Source organism: Muscardinus avellanarius (genome assembly GCF_963383645.1).
Source record: "Muscardinus avellanarius genome assembly, chromosome: 1".
Taxonomy (NCBI): domain Eukaryota; kingdom Metazoa; phylum Chordata; class Mammalia; order Rodentia; family Gliridae; genus Muscardinus; species Muscardinus avellanarius.
The window spans coordinates 46,567,650-46,594,833 of NC_137786.1; the positions used below are offsets into that span (position 1 = coordinate 46,567,650).

The 27,184-nt window shown below is 38.0% G+C and overlaps 1 protein-coding gene across 1 annotated transcript; it reads right to left on the bottom strand.

Annotated features, from left to right (window-relative positions):
- MIER3 (MIER family member 3) lies at positions 1 to 26,791 on the bottom strand (the record flags this gene model as incomplete). The annotated part of the gene is made up of 13 exons (XM_080719707.1): positions 1 to 458; positions 569 to 711; positions 794 to 921; positions 5,007 to 5,101; positions 6,789 to 6,870; positions 10,104 to 10,255; positions 11,609 to 11,681; positions 12,346 to 12,431; positions 14,401 to 14,521; positions 16,344 to 16,478; positions 22,213 to 22,358; positions 25,908 to 25,932; positions 26,732 to 26,791. 13 exons carry the CDS (start codon positions 26,789 to 26,791, stop codon positions 1 to 3), a joined length of 1,704 nt encoding a protein of 567 aa, XP_080575833.1.
- Positions 26,792 to 27,184: the final 393 nt, after the last annotated feature.

Below are 27,184 nucleotides of genomic sequence, written 5' to 3' on the forward strand. Positions count from 1 at the left end.
TCACTCCGAGTGAAGGGCGGCGTGCTGATGCAGGGCGTGGGCACTGATGAAACCATTGGTCTCGTTGGCAGACAGGCTGCCAAAGTCAGCTACAGAGACAGCCATTTTGGCACTGGTGATGTGATGTGTGTGATTTTCAAAGTCCACTCCCAAATTATTTACAGAAACCTCATTCATAAAGGATTCAGGGACAGCAATGCCCATTTTCAATCTCTTTGCTGGTCTTTCTGATTCTTCACTGCACATATTCATAGGGTTTAACTCTGAGTGATAAAATCCAGTCTCGAATAAATTAAAACAATCACTTTCCCCATTACTGGGCAGGGTGAGTAACTCCTCCGTTACAACAGGCACATGATTTACTTGTCCACGAGGTGTGTTGCCCAGTGGAGGAAAGCTATCATCCAAACAATTCACATCCGCGGGGTTGCAGACGGTTGCCACACTGTTGGTCAAAGCTAAAAAGAAATGGAAAATGGTTTGAGTAAATTGCCCTTTCATGTGAAGCAAAGAGCACACTATTTTGTACCATGCTATACTAAAGAATGCATCAAGATCTTCATTTTACCTGTCAAATCACTGGCAGTGAAAGAATTGAGAATGTTCAGCTGTTGATCAGGAATAGGCTCAGGCCGATTAGATGTTAAGGCTGAAGAACTGACTGTCCCACCCAAAGCTTCTGTTTCATCTACCAAACGATCCATATAATCCCTGAAATATAAAGACCAATAACTTTATGACTGTATATAATAATTAAAAACAAAGTCACTGAAGTCAAGACCATGAGACTTACGTAACTCCAGGGTGATGGTTGTATCGTTTCTTTCCAAATCTTGTCTGTTGAGCAAAGTAATCATAACGTTCAGATTTCTTCCACATATAATAGAATGCAACACATTCAGCAACGGTTCTAGTTCTCACCTAATAAAAAAAGGTAGGTTTTAAAAATAAACCAATACACCCAACCTATATTTTAACAATTATTCCCCCAAAACACCGGAACTTCCATCCACGGTCTTATTTTCTATTTTGGCAATTCTGAAAATCTTTTTTTTTTTTTTTTTGCAATACATAAGATTGAACCCAGGGACATTCGACCTCCAAGCTAAATCCCCAGCCCTATTTTTTATTCTTTATTTTGAAACAGAATCTAAATTGTAGAGGGCCTCACTAATTTGCTGAGGTGGGCTGCGAACCTGAATCCTCCTGTCTCAGCCTCCCAAGCACTGGGATTATAATCATGCGCCACCACGCCTGGCTGGCAATTATGAAATTCTGAACACTTTTATTACTAAAATGTCTTTATATATGATAAGGCAGTTTTCAAAAACAGCCTTTGGGCTGTTTTTTCTTAAAAACCACATTGTATTATTTTTTAAAGTAATGTGTATCCATAAATTATCTTCCATGTTTACTGAAAATCCTGACATTCTATCATCCTTTCTTTTCTAAATTGAACTCTGTGACTAACTATAGCAGAGATTCTCACTCCTGGATTAACCAGCTCCAAAGGGTTTGTGAATGGTTTTCAATGAAATCTATTAATCCCCCAAATTATATGCAGGTACAATTTTCTGGGGAGAAGAAACACAGCCTCATTAGATTATAAAAGGGTTCCTTTATTCAAAAAAGATTAAGAACCCTTGGCAAAGGGATAAGCAACCTATAGCACCGAGAATGTAAGATGATCAGCTAGTTAAAAGCCAGGCTTTTCCCTGCCGACCTGTGGCTCTTAGCTTCAGCAGGTTTTGGTAGTAATAACTTCTGAGCCTCACACACTAGGGCTCCTCTAACTTGCATATGGCTACAAGTATGCGTTCAGACATCTGGACAAAACTCTTTATCTTTATCCAATAAACACTTTCTTCCCTGCTTAATCAGCACCCAGTAAAAGAGTGTTAGAATTTCTATCCTGATTCATGAGCTCTGATTTAAGATAACTAATACAGGAACAAGCTTTTTAATCCAAGAAATACAGTATACCTTTCAATAAACATCATTAATTCTAAGTCTTCGTAGAGAATGCAGGCTTCTTGGAGCCACAGACCTTTTCTGTCTTATTCATTGATGTATTTCTAGTGCCTAAAACAGTATCTGGTAAGTGGAAGGACATAATTGTTTATGGAATGAATGGATAGAATAAATTTGACAAGTCATTGCAAAACTAATGGTTTTACTTTGACTTAAAAGGAAAACCCAGACTTCTTACAAAATGTTTATCTAGTCACTACATTAAACACCTCATCTTATCTTTGAGAAAACATTAGGTTTTCTTGCATACAAAAAGCATGAAATTTTTGACATAATAATAATTGAAGATACAGTCAATTCAAGAAGACAAGAAAAAGAAATAAAAGGTATACAGATTAAAAAGGAAGAAAAAAACTGTTCTAAAGTGGCATAATTATCTATGTAAAAGTTCTCAAAGAATCTACAAAATTAGTGGTAAGCAATTATAATAAGATTGCAGGATTTAAGGTTAGAACACAAAGCCAGGAGTGTTGGCACACACTTGTAATCCCAGCATTCAGGAGGCAGAGACTGGAGGATTGCAGTTCCCAGACAGCCTCAGCTACTTAGCAAAGCCCTTTGCAACTCAGTGAGACCTGTTTCAAAATATAAAAAGACTAAAAAATAGGGCTGGAGGAGCAGCTCAGAGGTATGATGCCCCTGGTTTCCATCCCCAGTTCTGAAAAAAAAAAAAAAGATTAGAACACAAAGGTCAACTACTTTCCTATGTACTGGTAATGACCATTGAAATTTGCAATTAAAAATAATACTTACACTAGCCCCCCCCCATTAAATACTTAAGTATAAATATAACAAAAGTTATGTAAGGCCTATATGATGAAAACTACCAAATTATGATAAAAAAAAAATCAAAGAACAACTAAATAGAGATTCTATGTTGGTGGGCAGGAAGACTGTATTGTTAAGATACCAGTTCTTTCTAACTTGATCTACAGATTCAGTACAATCCCAATAAAAAAAAAGTCCTAGCAAATTATTTTGTAGATCGTAACAGAATAATTGTGTATGGAAAGGCAAAAGACTAAAAATCGCCAACACAATATTGAAGGAAAAGTCAAATAAATGATACTACCTAGCTTCAATACTTTACTATAAAGCTGTAGTAATCAAAACAGTAAATGAACAAACAGATGAACAGAAGAGCCCAGAATTATACCCACACACAGTCAATTTATTTATTCATGTTTATTTTTGTAATATTGAAGGCTGAACCCAGAGGCATTCTACCTCCAAGCTACACCCTTAGCCCTTTTTACTTTTTAAATATAATTTTGTTTTTGAAAACTGGATCTCTTGCTAAATTGCTGAGGCTGGTCTTGAACCCGCAATCCTCCCATCTCAGCCTCCTAAGTACTGAGATTACAAGAATGTACCACTTCCGGGCGTGGTGGCACATGCTTTGTAATCCCTCCACTTGGGGGGCGGAGACAGGAGGATCCTACAGGTTCAAAGCCAGCCTCGCTGGCTTAAGAGACCCTGTTTCCAAATAAAAATATAAAATAGCTCTAGGAGTACAGCCTAGAGGTAGAAGGGTTCCATCCCCAGTGCCACTAGGACAAAAAAAAAAAAAAAAAAAAAAAAAAAAAAAAAAAAAAAAAAAAATCAAGCATGCACCACCATGTACAGCTTAGTCAAGTGATCTTTGATCAAGGAGTAAAGGCAATTCAGTGGAGCAAGGACAGTCTTTTCCACAAATGGTACCAGAATAACTTGATACTCACATGTCAAAGGGGGAAAAAATCTAGACAGACCTCTCATCTATAAAAAGTAGCTTTAAGACACACCAAAATGAGCAAAAAACTGCAGAGTTCTCACATTCTTCTGCTTCCACACATGTGTAGATAGCTTCCCTCACTATCAATATCCCACACCCAAATGATACATTTGTTAAAAATTAACAATGACTCATCATTGCCACCCTAAGTCTGTAGTTACAGTAGGGCTCACACCTGTATTGTATACTCTATGGGTCTTGACACCACCATTATAGTATCATAGCAAGTAGTTTCACTTCCCTTCAAATCTACTGTCTTCTGCCTATTCATTCTCCCTCCTGCCTAACCTCTGCTAACTAGTGATTTAATTACTACGTCCATAGGCTGCCTTTCCCAGAATGTCATACAGTTGATTTCTGTAGTAGGGAGCCATTTCAGACTAGCTTCTTTCACTTAGTAATAGATATTTAGGATTTTTCATCTCACCTTGTGGCATGATAGCTCATTCTTTTTAGTGCCAAATAAAATCCCCCTATCTAGATATGCCACAGTTCTTCCTATTTAACCATTCACTGTGAAGGCAATATTGGTTCCTTCTAAGTTTTGGTAATTATTATTAAAACCTACTCTAAACATTTGTGTGTAGGGACATTATGTTTTTAATCCATCTGGATAAATACCACGAAGCAAGATTACTAAGTCATTTAGTAAGATCATGACTGTTTATAAGAAACTGCCAATCCAGCTTCCAAGAAGTGGCTGTACCATTCATTCTGTATTCCCACCAGCAATGAATGAGAATTTCTGTTGCTCCAAGTATCTGCCAGCATTTGGTGTTCTTAGAATATATTTTAGTTGCTTTTAGTAACAATGTTTCTTTTTTCAGCAACTGCAGTTCTCACTGCTGAACAGAAACATTTTGAGGCCACTAACCTCTGAATAGCTTGGAAGGAAGTGAAGGTCAAGGAATAACTGGAAGAGGTAAGACTTCCTGAAAAATATAGTGAATCCATTTTCTGTGAGTTGAATATTATAACTGTTTATGCCAGAAGATAATGTGAATATACTATCAGTCATCCCATGAGCATGTTGTGGCATATATGAGCAAATTCCAATCATGTTTAGAGTAATATTAGAAATTCCAGTAGAAGAAATCATTAACAAACTGTTGCTTTTTTCCCTATTCAAATGACTTATAAATGAGTCTTATTTCACTGTAATTGGTAAGTAACTTTTTCTATACTGATTTCCCTAACTTACCTTATTCTTCTGTATTAGGTGAAAGTCTTTTCCATAAAGCATGAGTGCATGCTCAAAGCTCCGGCATTCTTCTTCAGTCCATGCAGTCATTCCTTCTAAAAAAAATTTAACCAAATTCATTGGCCTCAACACTTTTTGATGTGAATCACTGATTTCTAGTATGTTTTCCCAATAAAAGACCATAAACTCATCATCCCTCTCACACATGTCCACACACATACACGCAGACATTCATACAAATTTTGTAAGTAAGAGATTTCAGAAAAGATTACCAAAAGCATGCATACTACTAATCTAGATTATAAAAATATAAACATATTTTTACTCTGCATTATGGGATAAAAATTTAATGTGTTTTAAATAATTTGTGCATGTTTTCCCAACTTTTGAAAATGAGGAGCATATAATATTTTTAAATAAGAAGAAAATGAGCTATTTTTTTTTCTTCTTTTTTTAGTACTGAAAAATTTGGTACTCAGGACTGAACCCAGGGGCATTCTATCTCCAGGTACACTACCAGACCTTTTTATTTTTTTATTTTAAAACAAGATTTCATTAAGTTGCTTGGGGACATGTGATTCTCCTGTCTCAGCCTCCCAAGTATTGGGATTACAGGTATATGCCACCATGCCTGGTGGCTATTTTCTTTATGAAATAAAAGAGGCCTCATTTTGATCTTATATCAAAACCATAAATTCTTTAGAGACCACATAAAATCTCTAGAGACCACATAAAGATCACATAAGCAATATATATTTACTGATTTATTGAAAGTCAATATGTGAGTGCTATACTATCAAAATATAAAAAAAAAGAAACAGTCCATGCTCCCAAAATATTAAATCCCATGAAATTTCCCAGCAGGTATTAATGTTCATGAATAAAAATCTAGTTGATGAAGATACCTGGAAGATCTTCAAAAGATCACAGCCTAGACTTAAGAATTAGTTTATTATTTCCCTTTATTTCTGAACCACTTCACTTAATGATATTGGGGACCAAATCCCTAAGTCATTAACATTAGTCTACAATAAGGGTGGAAAATAACTTGAACTAAGAATAAAAACAGTATTTACGTTTTGAGAGCTTTGACGCTTAAAATAATTAACAGCTTAAAAGAAATTTTTTCAAAGAAGTAAATTCAAAGTATTTCAATTGAGTATCTCAATCTACAAATTTAAATGTATTATTTTCTGTTTTTCCAAGCCATTTATATAATATTGTTAACATTATTTTCACTCTATATAAACGTGATAAAAGCCAAGGTACATGCAATCCATTTGTATAATGACAAAAAAACTAAAAGTCAATCATTTTCCTTGACACACAAAAACAAAACCAAGCAGTATAAAATGCTATTACATAATTATTAAAAATACACTTCTTGAAATAAATTCAACAGAATATATTATACATCTCTCTCTTAATCCTCAATCTCCTTTTCATTGTCTTTTTTTAAAAAAGAAAAAAACAAATTTCTTTCAATGAAATTATGAAATTATTCTTTTTAATTACTTTGGATATATTGTCATCTCTGGGGTCTGCTTTGTTCTGTAACTATTTCTTCAAGAAAGTAGAGGTGACAGGGGGTAACTAATTTGTATTTGAACAATCTCTGGTACGTCTAAAAATAGAGGGCAAGAAAAGGAAAAAATTATTTGCTAGGAATGTGAACACAGATTTTACAAAAAGTGTCACAGGATTGCTCTGTCCTTTATACTTATTCATATCCCAATGGCCATCCCCTAACACTTCCCTCTCTTGAATCCAAGAGTTTCCTACCTTGAGATGCCTTTCCATTGCAGCAGTACCTTTCAATGGCTTCCTTTATATTGTGATTACATTTGAGAAGTTCATATAATGCCTAGGGGAGAAAGAGGGGGAAATTTTTCAGTAAAAACTGTTAACAGTTCATATCTAACAGTACTTAAAGAAAACAGGTACACTGTAAAGGTCTTTACAAACACTGGCTGATATGCTTTTTGATTTCTTGACATTTGAGGATATATTTGACCAGGTATTTTGTCTACATAATTGTCCTGCAAATTGAATCAGGTACCTTATGAATTTATTCATTCTTACTCTACCTCTCAGACGCCATCTACCAATATTATTACTGACATTTTTTAATTGTTTGGCCTTCTCACTGAGAAATTCCTCTATTTATTATTTATTTAGTGTATGTGCACATTTGACCTCCAAGCTACACCCCCTGCCCTATTTTTTATTCTTTTATTTTGAAACCAGGTCTCACTGAGTTGCAAAGGGCCTCAATAATTAGCTGAGGCTGTCCGCGAACAGTGATCCTCTGGTCTCAGCCTCCCATATGCTGGGATTACAAGCATGCACCACCACGCCTGGCTTAAAAAAATCTTTTGATACATCAATAGGTTACATTAAACAGAAATCATCTCAATAACTGTCAAAAAAAGCACCTGATAAGTCAATATCCATTTTTAATTTTTATAAAAAGACTAAAACCATAGTAGTTAAAATACATTTATTTATATATGTATATATATTTATTACATATATGTGATATATGTAATAGTTATGGACACTGCCTTGCTATGACAAGAAAGCATATATTAAACCTTTCTTAACACGAAAACCTTAAAATTATTTTAAAACTAGGAAACCTCATAAACGTATGTCATGTCAATAAAAATAATAATTTTATTAAATACTAGAAAACCTAAAAGAACTAAAAGAAATCAAATGGCTTCAATAGCTTAAGAGAAAACAAATTTTGAAAATTAATTTCTCATTAATTTTATATATTAACAATAAGTTATACATACAATAGAGATATTTAATATCTCCATTATATCTATAATTTAATATTTAATATTAATAATATATTAATATATTTAATATTTAAAATAATAATGTATTAAATATATGTACACAGACAAAAAGATATTGAAGAATAAAGAGATGCATGTGATATTAAAAAACATAAAAAATATGAGTGATTAAATGTCAAATGCTGGGCATGGTGGTACAACCATGTAATACCAGCATTCAGGAGACCGAGACAGGAGGATCATGGTTCGAGGCCAGCCTCAGCTATTTAGTGAAGTCCTTTGCAACTTCGTGAGACCCTGTCTCGATATAAAGAATAAAAAATAGGGCTGGGGGTATAGCTCAGAAGTAGAATGTCCCTGGGTTCAACATCTCCAGTACTGGGGAAAAAAACAAAAAGTCAAATAAAAAAAGCCAGGTGTGGTAGCACACATTTGTAATCCCAGTACTTGGGAAGCTGAGACAGGAGAATCAAGCTCCCAGCCAACCTCAGGTACTTTGTGAGACCCTCCACAACTTAGTGAGACCCTGTTTCAAAAAAGAATAAAAAATAGGGCTGGGAGTATAGCTTGGAGGTAGAATGCTCCAGGGTTGTATCCCTAGCACCACACACACATAAAAAAAGTCAAATAGCCAGGCATGGTGGTACACACTTGTAACCCTAGTACCTGGGAGGAATAAGACAGGAGGATCACAGGTTTGCAAACAGCCTCAGCCACTTAGCATGGCCTTCAGTAACTTAGATCCTTTTTCAAAATAAAAAATAAAATAAAATAGGTCTGGGGGTGTAGTTAAGAAGCAGAACGCCCCTGGTCCAATCACCAGTACCAAAGAAAAGTCAAATAAATAAATAGTCAAATGATATTCTTGCAATGCAAGCTTTAATGTTTTAAATGTATTAATTTTTCCAAAATAATCTATAGAACTATCAATACAAAATTTCAATGGGATTTCTTTTTGACAGCTGACAAAGCTACTTTAACACTAAGCTAGTACAACTTCTTTATGTTACTTGGAAATTCAACTAGTCAGGATCACCTAGGTTGGGGTAAACAGTACAAAATTAAAAAGTATACAAAGGGGTAAAATGACGTCAGAAGGGCAAAATGAAGGGCATTCAAAAAGCCTTTAACAAGGAATCCTCCCACATGTCATTAGTAGATTGTTCTGTATCTACGAATACAAAGTGTTGAACAAATGTTCTTCAACCAAATTTATATATGGTCTTAATGGGTCTTAACCTTTTTTTTTTTTTTTTGGCAGTACTGGGGATAAAACCCAGGGGCATTGTACCTCTGAGCTACACCTCTAGTCCTATTTTTTATTCTTTTTTTTTTTTTTTTTTTTTTGGTGGTGGTACTGGGGTTCCTGGAAGCCCTTCTACCTCCGGGCTACGCTCCCAGACCTATTTTTATATTTTTTCATTTGGAAACAGGGTCTCTTAAGCCAGCACAGCTGGCTTCGAACCTGCAGGATCCTCCTGTCTCCGCCTCCCAAGTGCGGGGATTACAAGCATGTGCCACCATGCCTAGCTTATTCTTTATTTTTTTTGAAACAGGCTCTCACTGAGTTGCAAAGGGCCTCACTAAGTAGTAGCTGACGCTGTCCGCAAACCGTGATTCTCCTGTCTTAGCTTCCCAAATGCTGGGATTACAAGAGCGCACCACCAAGCCCAGTGGTATTAACTTTTAGTCCCTTCCTAAATGAAATTCATAGAGAATACTTAGGAGATATTAAAAGTACAAAATGGAATATAGTCATCAAGAATGAGGTATTAAATTCTCAATGACAAAGAAAAATGAAATTGATTAAAAGGATACAAATGGTATCTAAAGTAAGATATGTATATATAGAAAAAAGACAAGAAACAAAACTACTATAATAGTTATCTCTCTATAGTGTGTGTAGTATATTGTGTGCATATATATTCACAATATATAGAGGTAATTTTTAAAAACCAATATTTTGCAAATTCAAAAAATATTATCACAGAGCCAGGCATGGAATAGCATACTTATAATCTCACTCAGTACTTGGGAGGCTAAGATAGGATTGCAAGTTCAAGGACAGCCTCAGCAAGTAGGGAGATTTACCAACCTAGCAAGACTCTGTTTCAAAATAAAAATAAAAAAGGTCTGGGGGTGTACCTTGGAGGTAGAAATGTCCCTAGGTTCAATCCCCAGCCCCCACCCCCCACAAAAATCATAAAAAGATATATTCAACATACATTATTTCAAGCAAATATATGAAATCAATAAGTTGGCTGCTGCTCCAAACGGAAGATGGGTTTACCTGTTCGTTGTCCCTTGTGTGTGTTCCTGCAGAAATCCTATCCATTACTTTTTCATTTCCAGTTCTTAATGAGGTCTCAACAAGATACTCCTTAACTTTGCTCTCCAAAACCACATCAGGACGCCAAAGTAACTGGTCTTCATTTTCATATGCTGATAAATAAAATTTCATTTACACATTAAAATAAGTGAGCACACTTTAAAATGTACACCAACCATTCTTCCTATTCCTTGATAGGCTACAGACTAGGACAAGTAACTGATTTTGAGAACACGAGTAATTTAATTGCTGGGCAAGTAGTGCCTTTCACTGGTATGAAAAAAAATATTTGTTTTGACTTTATTTTCTAGTTCCAGTCACCAAAGTAAGGAACTGGATTTACTAACCAATCAGAAGGCTTCCCATGCCTAGATGAGCCTAATGTAGAACCCCATACAGATATCTCATACTCTTCTAATAAGAGGTAAAAATAACCTATTAAATTCTCTAATAATCTCATTAAAAGTTTCTCTCAAATTCCCTAAATGGCTGTAGAGAATACCCAGAGATTAAAACTGTAAACATAAACAACAAATATAAACCAGATAATATTAAAATGCCTAAGAAAGGTATATTTTTCCTTTATTGATTTCTTTCCAAAAGGAGAATTTTAAAGGATGAGACAGATTGGTCAAATCTCCTTAGGGAAGTTTTTAGAAAGAAGGGCAAACAGTAAAAGAAGTAAAATTTCCACACTATCTTAGTAACTGATACATTAATGGACAAAACGTCACTAAAACAATGTTTATATTTTATTAATACATTCTACCACCTTACTCAAAGCTTCTACTTTACACAATAAAGTACTATGGATGGTCCAAATATTTCAGTGCTTCAATAAAACCCATCTTCAAGTGTGTAATATTTTATAAATATAGCTAATAAAAATAATTGCACATAGCTTCACTATATGTAAGAATTGTGGTGTTATACATTCACAACTCTGTTTAAGACAGACACTATTATTCCCAGTTAGTAGCAAAGCTAAAAATTAAGCATTATGACTGACTTTCAGAGAAGTTTCTGGAACCAGTTTCTTTACTCCTTGGTCACAATTGAAATAGGTAAGACAGGTAAGAATGTAATTACTTCCTTTAAAAGTTAGGGAAGGCATACGTTCCCTCTTGAATTTGCAGAACAGATAAAACAGACTTCCATTATGTTTGACCTAAGAACCCATGGCTACTAGGCAGATACTTGGCTCCCAAGGTGTGTGTGGCACTTGGGTGGAGAGTAAGCACAATGGCTAAGAAGCACAGCTCTTAGTGTGGGGGAAGGGCACTGAGCCTCACACTTATGATAGATTTTTCCTAAGTAAGGACTGAATATTCCAATTCTGGAAGTTCCTTTGGTCCCAAATCTATTTTTCCATTGTCAAGCTTAGTATATAATCAGGTATTTGAATAAGCATATGAGGGTAGAGTTTGGCCTACCCATACATTATCAAAATCAAAAGCTTTCCTTACCTTTCTCATTACCATCATATTCTCCAAGATAAGGGGGAATCTCTGCCTGATATTGTAAACCGATCATTATTTCCTATAGGAAAATTTGGAGGTAAAAACAACATATTTTAAAAATGAACAATGAAAAAAGTCCCAAATCATTAATAATTTTTTTTTTTGGGGGGGGGCGGTATTGGGGATGGAACCCAGGGGCATGTACCTCCGAGCTACAGCCCCAACCCTACTTTTTAGTCTTTCTATTTTTGAAATAGGGTCTCACTGAGTTGCAAAGGGCCTTGATAAGTAGCTGAGGCTGTCCAAGAATCTCCGCCTCCAAAATGCTGGGATTACAAGTGTGTGCCACTATACCCAGCCATTAATTAGTTTTTCTAAGAAGTTTTTATACAAAATAAATTAATCTTGCAACAAAAAAATTAACATAGGCCACTTCAGAAATATTTTTAAAAGGATCCAGGCATGGTGGCACACACCTGTAATCCCCAGTACTTGGGAGGCTGAGACAGAAGAATCTCACATTCAAAGCCTGCCTTGGCAAATTAGCAAGGCTCTCAGCAACTTAGGGAGACCCTCCTTTCAAATAAAAATAAAGTAGGACTGAAGATGTAGCTTAGAGGTAGAATGCCCCTGGATTCCATCCCTAGCACCAAAGGGGGAACATATCTATATCTATATCTATTCTTTTTACAAAGTACTTTAGTCCAAATGGCCTACTGGATTATGATGATAATTCAACTTACCTTCCTCAAATCTTCAGGTGAGTTACCACTGTCTGTTTCAACATCTTCTACCTCTGATTCCTTATCACCATCACATGTAGTATTTGCTTAAAAAGAAAATTAAAAGAGTTTTACTGATGATTTTTTGCAATACCTGGGAGAATGCCTACTATATAGACTTTTACTAAAAATAAGTTGAATAACTGAAATCAGTATAATTATACAACACTGGCAATATTTACACAACGATCAAAACAAGATACTGAGAACTCTAATAAAGTCTACAGTGTCCCTATGATAATCACAGTCTAACATTAAAGAGATTGGGAAGTAAAAGGAAACCACTACAATTACCCTAAAGAGACAGTAAAGCACTTATTAGGAGACACACATAGCTAATACGAAATTCATTAAAACTGCTTTTGTGCAGCCGGGCATGGTGGTACACGCTTGCAATCCCAGCATTGGGGAGGAGGAGACCAGAGGATCATGGTTTGTGGATGGTCTCAGCTATCTAGCAAGGCCCTTCACAACTCAGTGAGACCCTGTTTCAAAATAAAAAAAAAAAAAAAAAAAAAATTAGGGCTGGGGATGTAGCTCGGAGGTACAATGCCCCTGAGTTCCATCCCTGATACCAAGAAAAAAAAAATCACTTTTGTGCACACACTCATACATATATGTATTTGAACTTGTTAACTGAACAAATTTCTACCATAAAAGTACCTCAAAGGATATGTGAGATTGCATGTAAACACTTATTTTGGTCCAAAAATGTTTCAATGTTACTGATAAACGTTAAGAAGTAACACCAATAGCTGGGAGTGATGGCGTACACTTGTAATCCCCGTGGTTGGGAGGCGGAGACAGGAGGACTGTGCAGGTTCGAAGTCAGCCTCTCTGGCTTAAGAGACCCTATTTCCAAATAAAAATATTTTAAAAAGGTGTCTGAGAATATAACCCAGTGGTAGAAGGGTTTCCAGGAACCCCAGTACCACCAAAAAAAAAAAAAAAAAAAAAAAAAAAACCAAAAAAAAAACAACAAAACAAAACAAAACCCAAAGTAACACCAAGAACTAAAAGGGAGAAAAAAAGAATGAATCCCTAAAAGTAAAAAAACTTTTTGAGCACTGATAAGTTTTTAAAACCAGAAGAGTAGGGCCTTTTAACAGAAACCAAAATAATGTCTGTAAAACTCTCTTAAGTGAACTAAGGTTATCATAGCAACAGATGAGCCTTGGGGCGGGGGGATAGCCTTTCAAAACTAAGTCAATATTTCTATTTTTAAATATCCTATAAATTCAACTCAAACCCAATAAAAAGGTTATAATATTTTCCAGACTATAATAGTATTTTTAAATTTTTTTTAAATTTGATTTTGAAATACTGGGGATTGAACCCAGGGGCATTTTACCTCTGAACTACACCCATAGCCCTATTTTTTATTCTTTACTTTAAAACAGGGTCTCACTAAGTTGCAGAGGACCCTCACTAAGTTGTGAAGGGCTTCACTAAGTAATGGATGCTGGCTCTGAACCTGTGATCCTCCTGTCTCAGCCTCACCACACCCAGCTTTTTATTTTTATTTTCATTTATTATTATTATTATTGTTGTTGTTGTTGTTGTTGTTGTTGTTGTTGTTGTTGCTGTTGTTGTTGTTATTTTTGTGGTGTTGGAGATTGAACCCTGGGGCATTCTATCTCCAAGCTACTGTTTTTTAATATTTTTTGTATTTTGTTGAAACAGGGTCTCACTAGGTTGCCGAGAGTCTCACTATTTATTAAGACTGTATTTGAACCTAGAATCCTCCGGTCTCTGCCTGCCAAGTACTGGGATTACAGGTGTGCACCTCTACACCCACCTTAATATTTTACTTAAACTACATAAAACATTTAGAATATTTTAACATAAGCCACTGAACATAATAAAATATACTCAAACTGCAGTATCACTGCTACTATTCATCAATAATAACTGGGCTGGAGATGCGCAGTGGAAGAATGCTTGCCTAGCATGCATGAAGACCTGGGTTTGTTCCCTAACACTGTGCAGAAAAATAGTAATATTTGGGTTTCTTACATCGTAAAGGCCTAGGGAAAAAATCAGAAGTTTCATGAGAAGTCACAGACGGTGTCAGATCATCTGCAGAAGACTGAGTTTCCTCATCATCACCTGACAACAAGTCTTTTGCTATTTCCTCCTGGAAGAATAGGAAGGTGGTGTTAGCATTAAAAAGATTATATTGTATTAAGAAAAATGTCTTTTTTATGAGTTTTTATAGTATAGTAAATAGTTTAAGTTGTATTAGTTTTGAAAAGTAACTTTGAAATTTTCCTGTAATTTACTTTGTGTAAATATTTAACAGTTATATGCTTAGTGATATACTGCTAAATAATACTATGAATACAATCATACACTTATAACTATTTGCCTATTTTGTGATATGAACAAAGAACTTAAATGAAGCTACAAGCTAATTTCAGTGAATTTACAATAAAAAGGATCTCTTCTAACCAAGCACAGTTGTGTATACCTATAGCCTCAGCTATGAGAGCCCAAGCATCTGTAGCCAGCCTAGGTAACACAGTGAGACCCCATCTCAAAAACAAACAAAAAACAAAATCAGACTTCTGATTACCAGTTATATTTACTCTCTGCTCCCCCCCAAAAAAAATCCAACTAGTCAAAAGCTCTGACTAGTAATATAATTTTATTTTTTTAATTTTTATTTTTAGGTGGTATTGGGGTTCCTGGAAACCCTTCTACCTCCGGGTTACACTCCCAGACCTATTTTTATACTTTTCTTATTTGGGAAACAGGGTCTCTTAAGCCAGCACAGCTGGCTTCAAACCTGTGCAATCCTCCTATCTCAGCCTCCCAAGTACAGGGATTACAAGTGTGTGCCACCACGTCCGGCATTAGTAATATAATTTTAAAAGAAGCAAGTTTGAATCAATCTTTATGTAAGTGTACACTCATTCTTTGTGCCTGGCATACAGTAGATACTCCATACTAAATGATTATGGAAACTCAGGAGTGTGGTACATGAATATCCCATTTCTCGGAAAAGGGAAACAAGAAAAGATTCTAGCCAGGCACGGTGGCACACGCTTGTAATCCCAGCATTTGGGAGGCTGAGACAGGAGTATCTTGGACAACCTTAGCTACTTAGTGAGGCCCTTTGTAATTCAGTGAGACCCTCTTTCAATAAAAAGTAAAAAATAGGGCTGGGGGTGTATCTCAGAGGTAGAATGCCCCTGGGTTTCCATCCCCAGTACTGCCAAAAAGAAAAAAAAAAAAAAGGTTCTAGGATGGGGGTTCCTCTCCCTGCTTGACGCCTAAAAGGCAAAGAGCTTTCCAGGGATCTGTTGGTAGAACTGAGGCCTCCCCACAATCAGCTTACTATGTTAGAGACTGTAACCACGGCCCTAGAACTAAGGCCACAGTCACTCTCAGAGCCTAGAAAACAGAACTTTTCTCTGACCACTCCACACCTAAACCAGCTGACTTAAAGGCTTCAGAGGTTTTTATTAATGAATATATCCATGCATTTACAGATCAAAATAAGGCAAAATTGAAGGGAGGAAGCACTACTCAAGCATGCAGAGTTCTTACTACACTTAAAACAATAGTAATATTCTTAAAATAGTGTGATCAAAGCCAAGTAATGTTTAAATTTGTCACCAAAATGATAAGACACATGGGTCAATACAAGGTTTACATTTCAGAATTATACAATGTTTTTTAAGAAAAAAACTAATAAAAATAGTTAATAGTAGCAGCTCCTGAATTTTTCTTTCTTTCTGTTTTTTGTAGTACTGGATATTAAACTCAAGGGCAATCTACCTCCAAGCTAAACCTCTAGCCAAATTTAACTTTTTATTTAAACAAAGTTTCATTAAGTTGAAGACACTAGTCTTGAACCTGTGATGCTCCTGTCTCAGCCTCCCAAGTACTGGGATTACAAGCATGTACCACCACGCCCAGCTTTCTGAATCTTTCTTTTAAACACTAGTACTTACTTTGTCTAGTGTCATGTCTGGTAGTTCATCTGCAAGTTCACTTGGGGAGCTGTTTGCACTGGAATTCGTAACTGCTGGAATTGTATGTTCATAGCCATAGAATGCCAGTAGATCTTCTAGAGGCATGTTTCCTTCCTGTTCAGGACAGAGCACAAACATGAGCTCAGCAGACGTCACAATACTGAACTGCAGTATTGTGAACTGCAGGTAACTGCGATGCCTTTAAGCTTATAAAGCACATTATCAAAACAGTATCAATCAAGGCCAAGTTTTAGTTTCTTTTTGTATTATGGTAAAAAAACAGAACTAAAGTCCTAGAGCTATTATTAATATATTATCAAAAGCCCAACATCTTTTTATTTTCCATCCTTTTACTTAAAAAAATCTTCCAACTATCAGCCTTGGTGAAGATCTTTTATTTAGCTTTCACATTAGTGTAAAGATTTACCTAGAAAATATTTCCAACCAATAACTTCAAGTAATTTCTGGCTTGTTTCCTTGCAATTAAGGTAACCACTAGTTTTATTCATGTTACTTAGAAGACCTTGGCTGAACATTTATTAACAATAGCAAAATTTACATGTTTGTATTCAAAGTACAATTATCTTTTTATATCCTTACAACTATATTAGATATGTGCAGGGTTTTTGTTTTTTGTAGTACTGGAAACTGAACCCAGTGGTGTTCTGCCTCTGAGCTATACCCTCAACCCTTTTTAATTTTTTTAAATCTTGAAACAGGGTCTAAGTTATCTCACGTGTGCCTCAAACCTTCAATCCTCTGGTCTAAGCCTCCTAAGTACTGGGATCACAGGCATGATGCACTGCTCCTGGCTCTTATAGCAGTTTCTTCTCCCCACAATTATCTGATGAAAATTGTATTAGTCTCTCCTTACAGGTGAGGAAACTGAAGCTTAGTCCTAAGTTTGGATCCCAGTCTCCCAAGTTCTGTTATGGACAGCGCTTTGATAACACTATACTCTGGCTCCAGTGCTGCCTGTGTTATGACACCCATGCCAGGCTCAGACACCCAAGCACCACGTTCCCCTTAATGAGTCTGTCTGAATGTAAGTGTTCTGTTTCCTGTTTAAATAGTTTTTAGTTTAGTGTAGAGAACTATTTATAATTATCATTTTAACATATAATTTCAAAACAATATACTCATAAACTAGTTAATTTCTTAAATATTTTTAAGATGTTTTGTCTATCAATTAAGAGGTTTATTTCTAAATAAACCTAATTATTCCCTTCAGTTTAATTTTCCCTTCAAGACAAAACGTGTAAGTCTTACAGCACAGTGTGAAAAAAGCAGAGTGTATAAAATGTGCCCACAGTTGGTCACACTGTGAGCTGATAGGAGCCACAACTAGAGTTATAGGCAACCACCAGGACCAAAGGGGTGCAGGTTCTGAAGGTCCCTTTGCAAAATGGAACTTAGATACCACTGTGCCTGATGGAAGACAGAGCAGGCTAAATGTACTTAGAATAAGGTATATGGTAGAATGCTAAGTCAGAAATTTGCAGGAGACATATAGCTTTCTTTTGGCCTTTTCTCCCTTGGTTCTAGGGATGAAACTGAGGGGGTGTCTGCCTATCTGTCTGTCTGTCTGTCACACACACACACACACACACACACAGCAAGTGCTCTACCATGGAGCTTCACCTCCATGCCCAGACATACCTTTTTCTAATGACTTAACAATCATATCACTTGTGGAATCTTTTCAGCCTGGACTGAAACCAATTTCAAACAAAACAAAACCCTCTGCTATGAGATGAATGATCAGGACAGACCAAAACCTCCACTTTTTCCAAAACCAAAGAACCCCTCAAAGGTGACTGGAATCCACTTTGGGCCTCTCTACAGAAGCTCATTCCCTTTGGCTCAAATTAGTTAGAAAAGGTGACTGGGTTGCAGCTTAGCCAACCACCTGATAGCATTTCTCCAAAATGTCACAGGTTATTCCCTCTGAGCTAGGAAGATGGCAACTGTCACTTATTAAGCATTGATGGTCTACCTTCCCCTCTATATTAACTTCTAGGTACTTTGCTGAGGGTTACTGGCTATGCATATAGAAATTTACAGGAAAATCCTTCTCCTCAAAGAATCTAGTTAACTGACAAATTAATAATTATAGTACAATATAATGGCTACAATGCCCAATTCTGGAATTGGTGCTATGAAAACATAAATGCAGAAAAGAGAAACCTGTAACTCAGAAAAAACAGTAATGGAGTAGAGAGGTATACACTGAGGGTGAACACTGAGCTAAGTCTTAAGAAAAAAAAGGCTTCTAACAAGTAAGGGCTGTGTCCCAAGGGTACATGGGCTATCATCAGGGACACTGAGCACTGTGTGGTCAGGAGGCCACTATACCAGCTGCTGGCATGAAACACAGGCCTTGTCCTTCTATGGGTGACAGTCTGGAGGTTACCAGCAACACACAAATACAGAACTGCCAACTAAGAGGACCTGGAAAGAAAACACAAAAGAACCCTGAATACAAAATAACAGTGGAGATCTACTTTCATGAGATAGCAGGGAAAGACATAAAACTATGTTTAGCTGAGGACTCAAGTCTGAAACATGTCAGTATCATGGAGAGCATTCCAGGCCAAGGAAAAGACAAACTTGAGGTCTCACTACGCTGAGAAGCCAAAACTCAGAGAATAGAATGAAGAGAAGCACAAGCGGTGAAAAAGGCAGGGACAGATCACAGAGGGCCCCACAGCCAGGAAAAGGAATTTGGACTTTATTCCCAGGGCAGTGGAAAGCCAATGGAGAATTAGAGGACTGGCATGACATGACATTATTTCTTCTTAAAATGCTGGATAGCTGCATGAAGAAAAGTTGGCAGAGGGGGCAGGGGTGATCCAAAGCCCACTCTCTCGGCCTCATGCTGGCTTAGGGTGGTGGCACACACATGGAAATGAGTGGATAGATGAGGTGCATTCTGGGATGTTATCAAATGGGTTACTAGGTGTAAAGGCGGGAAGGACAAGTCTGCAGACTTCTATGTGAGCAACTATCTATAGAGGATAGTAACCTCTTGGCAGTTAGTGAGAAAACTAAAGAAAAAAGAGTTTTTGAAAGAAAAAAATTAAGAGTGCTGCAGAGGATACAAGTTAAGTTTGAGAAAACTATCAGACATCCAAGTAGAAAAGTCAAGTTGGCCAGGAGCCTGGAGCTCAGAGAATCAGGCTAGGCTAAAGATATAAATCTGGCATTCATTAGCATCTAGATGATATTTAAAGCCACAGGAGTTGATGAGCTCACCCACAGAGAGGGCAGAGAGGAAAGAGAGGAGGTCTATGCTTTATTAGACACATTTTCAGACATATTACCTTATAGGCAATGGTGTATAGCTAAAAAATCTTAAACACAATTTGTATTTTGGAATTAACACTCTAGGGAAAGCAGAAGAATGAGTCTGAAGTAAGGAAGAGAAATGTTTTTGGGGAAAACAATTAGTTTCTTGACTGATTTGATAGAGGGAACGAAAGCGACAAAGGACTAAATGGACTGAAAGATTTCTGGCCTGAAAAGTTAGATGACTGTAGCACCATTTTGAGATGGAAACACCAGACAAACTGAAACAACACTTGTAACGACAAAGATGAAGTTTACGGTGAATGATGACGCAGGTGGCTTGAGTGACATAACCCAGAAAGGGCAAATAGCATAAGACGACAGTAGCTAAAGCCTTGCAGGATCCCATCAACTAAAAATTTGTTAAAGGAAGAAAAGCCCAACAACAGAGAGACAAAAACATCTGAGAGTAGGTGAAAGCAGAATTTTGTAAGCTAAAGAAGCAAGTATGGAGAAACCAGGGGTTGCCACATGGGTCAAATACCAGAGAGAAATCAATAGAGAAAAGACAGATAAGAATTCTTAGCATCTGGCAATCAGGAATTATTGGTGACTTAACAACAAGGTGGAAAAAGCCAAGCTAAGAACTGACTAGGAGAGAAGAGAATATGTAAACATCCCTGAAACTTGACCATAAAAGAACGACTGAGGCCAACGCAGGGTCAAAAGACAATTTCTTCCAAATTCAGGGTTCTATGTAAAAAAATATATATATATTATTTTATTATGGGGGGGTATGGGTAGCTTGGAATGTGGTAAGTTCTTCTAGGACAGGAGGAAAAGAATATGAAAGCTAAGTTAGTGTGAGTAGAACACAGACCAAGACCGCTATTATTACTATGATCTCTAGAAGGATAAAACCTAAAATCCAAAAAATACAATTTTATCAGCCTATAAACATCCCCACCCACACTCAAATAGTCACTAAGTTAACACATTTAATGCAATTTAGGTCTATTATTTTACTAGCAAATAGCCATTTACATGGTTAAATGCAATATTAACCATATTCCTCACAAAATTTTACATAATAACATCATGTAATCAAACTGCTATTCTCTATACTTTTGACAACAAACATTATCAGGAAGATGTACTATGATCCCACCTGAGGCTTCTGCCCTATGCCCACAGCACTGTTCTGACATACAACTAGAGGAGGGTGACACTGTCTATGTTAAGATGCTTTCCCCGAACCTTTACACCAGGCTGAACAACTTTTATTAAACATTCTCATACTTCTCCCTGCTTCCTTCTTTCACAGTTGTGTCATGTTAAAAATCTTGTTCTCACTTGCTATCCCACATTGGACAGTAAGCTCTTAGAGTTCAGGGACATTGTCAAATTGCTCACTTCTACAATCCCAGGATGTACCACAGGCCTTAGCTTAGTGATGTCAGCTAGACTGTAATTCTAAGGCTAGTCACCCATAAGAAGTAGGAAGGAATTGCCTGAAGCAAGACTCTTGGGTATCTTTTCTAATCAACAGGCACCATTTTATAATTCATCTGAAAGAAGTGATAGGCAAAAGACTTTCTTTCTTCTACCACTTGAGTATTTCACAGCAATTTTACTTTACATTCCTAAATCTGTTTGGCTTTTATAGGCGATATGTAAGTGAATAAATCTAAATATAACTTGCATGTTGGACTAACAGGCCAAATTATTGAACCTGCTTAGAATGTGTCAGGTTACTGAAGCAAACCTGGAATCTAGGCCCTAGAGGCTCTGCTTTCTGTTTCCCTGTATAATAACACGAAGAAAGAAATGAGTATCTCACCCCTGCCTCACAAAGATAGTAAGAATTATATGAGAATGGGCTTTACCTTGTCAAAAAAAGAGATGTAAGAACTCAGAAGATAGTATTATTCAAGATTCTTCGATAAAGCTTTATTCCAAGCTGATGTGAAATGTTCAAATTAGGTTAATTTGTAGATAAGTATAATCCTGCAGTTTTTTAATGTTACCCTATGAAAACCTCTTAATATAAATGCAGGTTTATAATATAGTTCATTTGAATTTAGTTGATTTTGGGTTTAAAAAGTTATAAACTACACTCAATTCTGCCAACTTTTTAACATAGGACTGAAGAATGGGATATTAATTTATATTTGAAAATATAGTAAACTTTATCAGTTTCCTTATACTATTCTACCAACTTTGAGCTATTTGAAGGAAAAGACTTTCTCTGTATATACTATAGCACTTAGCTAAACTCAAGTCCTACCCTCAGCAGAACAGTGTGACATAATGAAGAGGACTGGGCGAGGGTTCAAAACTGCAGCGAGGGTCCTGTATACTTCAATTTTCTCATTTGTATGATGACTACATGCACTTCACTGTGCTGGTAAAAGCTTAAAAACTAAGTTAACAGGTATAAAAACCACTTTGAGAATTAGATGAAAAAGTACTTGGGCTACTCTCAAAACAATGAGATCAGTGACATGCTAAAAAGAAAGATGTGCATCCTATTTTTATTTCAAGTAGAAGATACCTTTACCTTTTCTAAGTCTTCAATTTCAGAACTGAAGTTTTTACCCTCATCCATCATTTCTTCTTCTTCAAGAGTTCTTTCATCATCATAGTCATGGACCAACATCTCAGCAGTGGGGTCAAAATCATGATCCTCAGAAGACAGAGACCCAACTGGAATGAAACAATCATTTTACATATTTACAAGGCTATTTACAAAAGAAAATAAAAAATTGTGTTCTGCCAATTCCTTCTAATTTTTTGTGGGTTTTATTAAATAAATTTACTACATATTTTACAGGTTATAAAGTTAGACCAGATGGTTCTAAGAAGATATATAAATTACCAAAAGAACAAGGCAAAGTAATTCACAAACATATTTACAAGGGTCCAACTTGCAAAGTGATTTAATAGCATGGACTTAAATAAACATTCTAATAGAAAAGCAGTCAAACTTTGTTTAAAAACACAGTAAATATCAGAAAGTCTAAATTTTCATAAATAGAAGGCATCACGAGAATCCATTCAAACTTAAAGCTGAGCCAGGCGTGGTGGCGCACACTTGTAATCCCAGAGGATGGCAGTTCACAGACAGCCTCAGCTACTTAGTGAGGCCCTTTGGAACTCAGTGTGACCCTGTTTCAAGAAAAAGAATAAAAAATAAGGCTGAGGGTGTAGCTCGGAGGTAGAATGCCCCTGGGTTCTATCCCCAGTACCGAAAAAAACCAAACCAAAACAAAACAAAAACAAACCACCACTACCACCACAAAACACTTAAAGCTAACACTTTAGAAAAAGAAAATATAAATTCTACCAAAATTCAAACTCTCAAATAGACACAAAATTACAAAAACTTGGTTTATAGGATAGACACAAGTTTCTGTGAAGCAGCTCTTCAAACAGTTCAGTTTTTTAAAGCACTAAAATCATATTATATATCCATAACTATACTTCCAGCTCTCTAGCATTAATCAGCAAGCCATTAAACTGTAAGTCTATACTTAACTTTGGATTACAAATAGAGTTTATTAAGATATGTAAAGGGAACATAGAAAATCATATCTTAAGATTTTGGAAGATATTTCCCATTGCAAGTTGTTTGATCAATTAATACTTGTTTATAACATTGTAACACTTTTAAATAGCAAACATGAAGTGAGCAGGATGCTCCAAAATAAAAGAAAATTAACAAAATTCATAACCCCAAAAGAATGGAATAGAATTTAAGAAAAACAGGATTCTCTCCATTCATTTCTTCTAATATCAAATCCAATTAGATCGATGACTCTCAGAGCAGGGAAGAAAAGTGGATAGAAGCATAATTAACATAAAAAGCTCGATCCAGTTTTCATCAAACTAATATCTATTTTTTTTTTTTTTTTTGGTGGTACTGGGGCTCCTGGAAGCCCTTCTACCTCCGGGCTACACTCCCAGACCTATTTTTACATTTTTTAAATTTGGAAACAGGGTCTCCTAAGCCAGCGCGCACGGCTGGCTTCGAACCTGCGCGATCCTCCTGTCTCTGCCTCCCAAGCGCGGGGATTACAAGCGTGCGCCACCACGCCCGGCTATATCTAAAAAATTTTAAACATTTAAGCCCAGTATGAGATCATTATCAAAACAGTGAACTAGGCTAAAATATTTTTACAATAGAAAAACTACAGATATAATTCAATATTTCTGATTCTAAGCGCTGAATACTCGAATCATTAGTTCTAAAAATAATATAATTTCTATGGTATTCATTTCTTTAGACAATTTACATGATGATGATCTATAGTGTTGAAAAATACTATCTGCTCATTTAAGAAACCTGTTGAAGTAGGTATGACTTATCAATTTTAAAGAGAAAGATAAATATTTATTAAGTAGCTCATAAACAAAACATGTACCATTAAATTTTTTTCTTTTCTGAGGAACTCCCACAAATTCTATCAGATGCTAAGTGTCAGGGATGAAAGAGAAGAGCTTGGGGGTCTAGTCCTGGCTTTGTCCTTGATTTTCTGGGACCTGAGGCAAATCATTTAAATTTCCTGGGCCTGGCTTGTTTTTCATTTGTTAAAAAAAAAACAGGGTAGGCTGACATGACTTAAGAGTCCCTTCCAACTCTAAAATTCACTTTAAAAACTGGCTGATTAAAAGCAGCTAACTGTTCAAACACCAAGAGCACAATGCCTGTGCTTTTTATTTAGGTTGCAACTTCTTAAAAAGACAATGGTGTAAAATGAAAAAATTCCATTATCATCCAGATGTTTGGCATCATGTACATAAATATTCTTTCCCTGAAACCAATAATAAAGAAATGTTTGTCTCAAAATTAGTGAAAATATTTAAGATAACTCTTAAGTATATAGACAAAGACAACCATTTTAAAAAAATAATCAACAATCCCTTCTTTTTTTGTGTGATGCTGGGGATTGAACCCAGGGGCATTCTACCTCCAAGCTACACCCTGGCTCATTTTTTTATTCTTTATTTTTGAAACAGAGTCTCATTAAGTTGCAGAGGGCCTCACTAAGTAGCTGAGGCTGCGAACCTGGATCCTCCTGTCTCAGCCTCCCAAGTACTGGGATTACAAGTGTGCATCCATGCCAGGCTCCACCAATTCCTTCTATTTGGTGTTGATGATAATTCCTTTACTTGATAATCAAGGAAAGACCTTGAATATTAACGAAATGCAAAAAGTAACACAGCAAGAAAAATGAACTGTTCACAGTAAGGCAACATGGAAAGAAAGACTTGGAGGCTCATCCATATTCCACTAGTAACTAGTGACACTCAGCAGAGTAATTTAAAAGTCTCCATTGACCCACTCCCAGACATAGAAGGCCCCTGGGTTCCATCTTCAGGAAAAAAAAAAAAAAGTTTCCACTGTAAAATAGGGGAGGTTGTGTAGCTCAGAGGTGCTTTTCCTGAACCCTATGAGGGGAAAGAGATAAGTGGTGCTGGAAAAGGGATAAGAAATTGACAAAGTTATCTTTGCATTTTAGCACATGAGAAAAGCGGTCTTCTCCTTGGGCCTGCCTCAGGGAGGTCCTAAAACTACTCAATGTAATATATCTAAGCACAGAGCTCCAGGGAGAATCCCTTGCTTGTACCAAATCCTGACAAGGGCTTCTGGCTTAAACAAAAAAAAAAAAAAAAAAAGAAAAGAAAATGTACAAGATGATCTAAGGCTGCCTCAGTTCAAAAATCCCATAGCACCTCTTTCCTGTGTTAAACTCAGAAGGTCTTCGGTTTTTATATTTGAAGGCAGCTTTACCTAATTCTCCATTTTAACACAATCTATAGCCATTTCTCAATTACGAGAAAGAGACAAAATAAGGAGAGCTGGAGAGTTATGGTTACTAATCAATCTAAGCAGCCCAAAGTTCTAAGAAAGCGTCAACTTTCCGAAGAAAACTAAATTGCTTAAGTTGGTAGAAAGTTGACCGACTGTTCTGGGATTGGAGGGAAAGAGACCTATGAGAATTAAAGACACACTACTTAAAGGAACATCTGTCAGCAGCTTTGGAACAAGGTGTTTAACATGCAAGGAAAATAAAATTGAGCATAACTGTCCCTTCCTCGAACAATCTGACTGCCAAAAGCGCACTGAAATTATTAAAAAAAAAATGATAGAAAACTCCAGGATAAATTTTTGAACGGAATCCCTTAGCAACAGGCCTTTCAGTCGGCATTATCTTCTGGGACCCACCGAAGAGACAATAAAATAGAACAAACCTGGGCTCGAACTTCCAAAAGAAGCCTACGAGAAAGAGAAAAAAAGAAAATGTGAGGTTAGATCACACAGTCAGGAAAGAGGCAGCGCCGGCAACAGGGCGCAGAGGGGGCGGAGTCGAAAGCTCCTCCACAGCTGCCAAAAAGTGCAAGACGTAGCTGCGCTCCACTCGCTCCCAGCCCCTTTCGGGCCCCCTCTTGGCTGCCTGGCCTTCCTCCCCGAGTCCCCAGTGTACAAACTCGCAGACTCGGGACGAAGCTTGGAGTCTAACAGGCAATTCCAAGCCGCCTTTTGGAACTCAGCAAGTTACAAAGCGGAGAAGCAACAACACCCTGGGCCATCGCCTCGCAGCATCAGTCCCCGGTCCCCAGCATCTCGGGAGTACCCCGATTCCCCCTTAGCTCTCCACGGCCCCAAGGAACTCCCCCAAACGCAATCCGTCGTCTGGCGAGGGGCTCTCCCTCCGAGACCGAGTCTGCCCCTCGGGGCCCGGCAGCCCCAACTCCGAGGCTGTCGTCTGCCCCGAACGTAGACCGGCTCGAACCGGACACTCGTCCCCAAACCAAAGCGTAAGCCCCAGCCTCTCTCCCAAGTCCAGGGCGCCGGCCCTCGGTCCGGGGATGCTGGCTCCTCCCAGGGCGTCCAGCTTCCCCGGGCCGCCCCGGCCGAGGGGCTCCGGCCGCCCCCTCCCCCAGCTCCCGGGTCCCGGGGGAAATGGCCGGGCAGCTCCGCTCGCCGGGCGCCCTCCCGCCAGGCGGAGGGCCGCCGAGCCCGCCCGGAGCCGGGCTCCAGGGTCCGGTCCGCCGCGCCCCGCGGGCGCCCGCACCTCCCGGGCTGCGGGGCGGGCAGTCCGGCTCTTCTCCCGCGGAGCCCGGCGGCCGCGCATCCCGCTCGTCACGGCGCCGCCGGGCGCGCTCCTCCGCGGGGCAGTGGCGCAGCCGCCGCCGCGGGGCTCGCCGCTCCGCCGCCCGGCCCGCGTCAGCGCCCGCCCGCCCGCCGCGGACGCCCAGCCCGGCCCCGCCGGAGCCGCCGCGGCCTAGTCCCGGAGGGAGACCGCCCCCGCGCCCCCGGCCGGCCCGCCGCCCCCGCGCCGACCCCGCGCCGCCGCCCCCGCGCCCGGGCCCCCCACGCCGGCCCGGGGCCGCGGGGCCCGCCCGCTGCCCGCTCCCGCCCGGCCGCTCCTGCCCGGTTTCCCTGCTCACCTCCGCCATATTGGTACCTTTAGGGCGAACGAGCAGCGCCGAGCCCAGTCCCCGGATGGGCGCCTGAGCCAATCGCA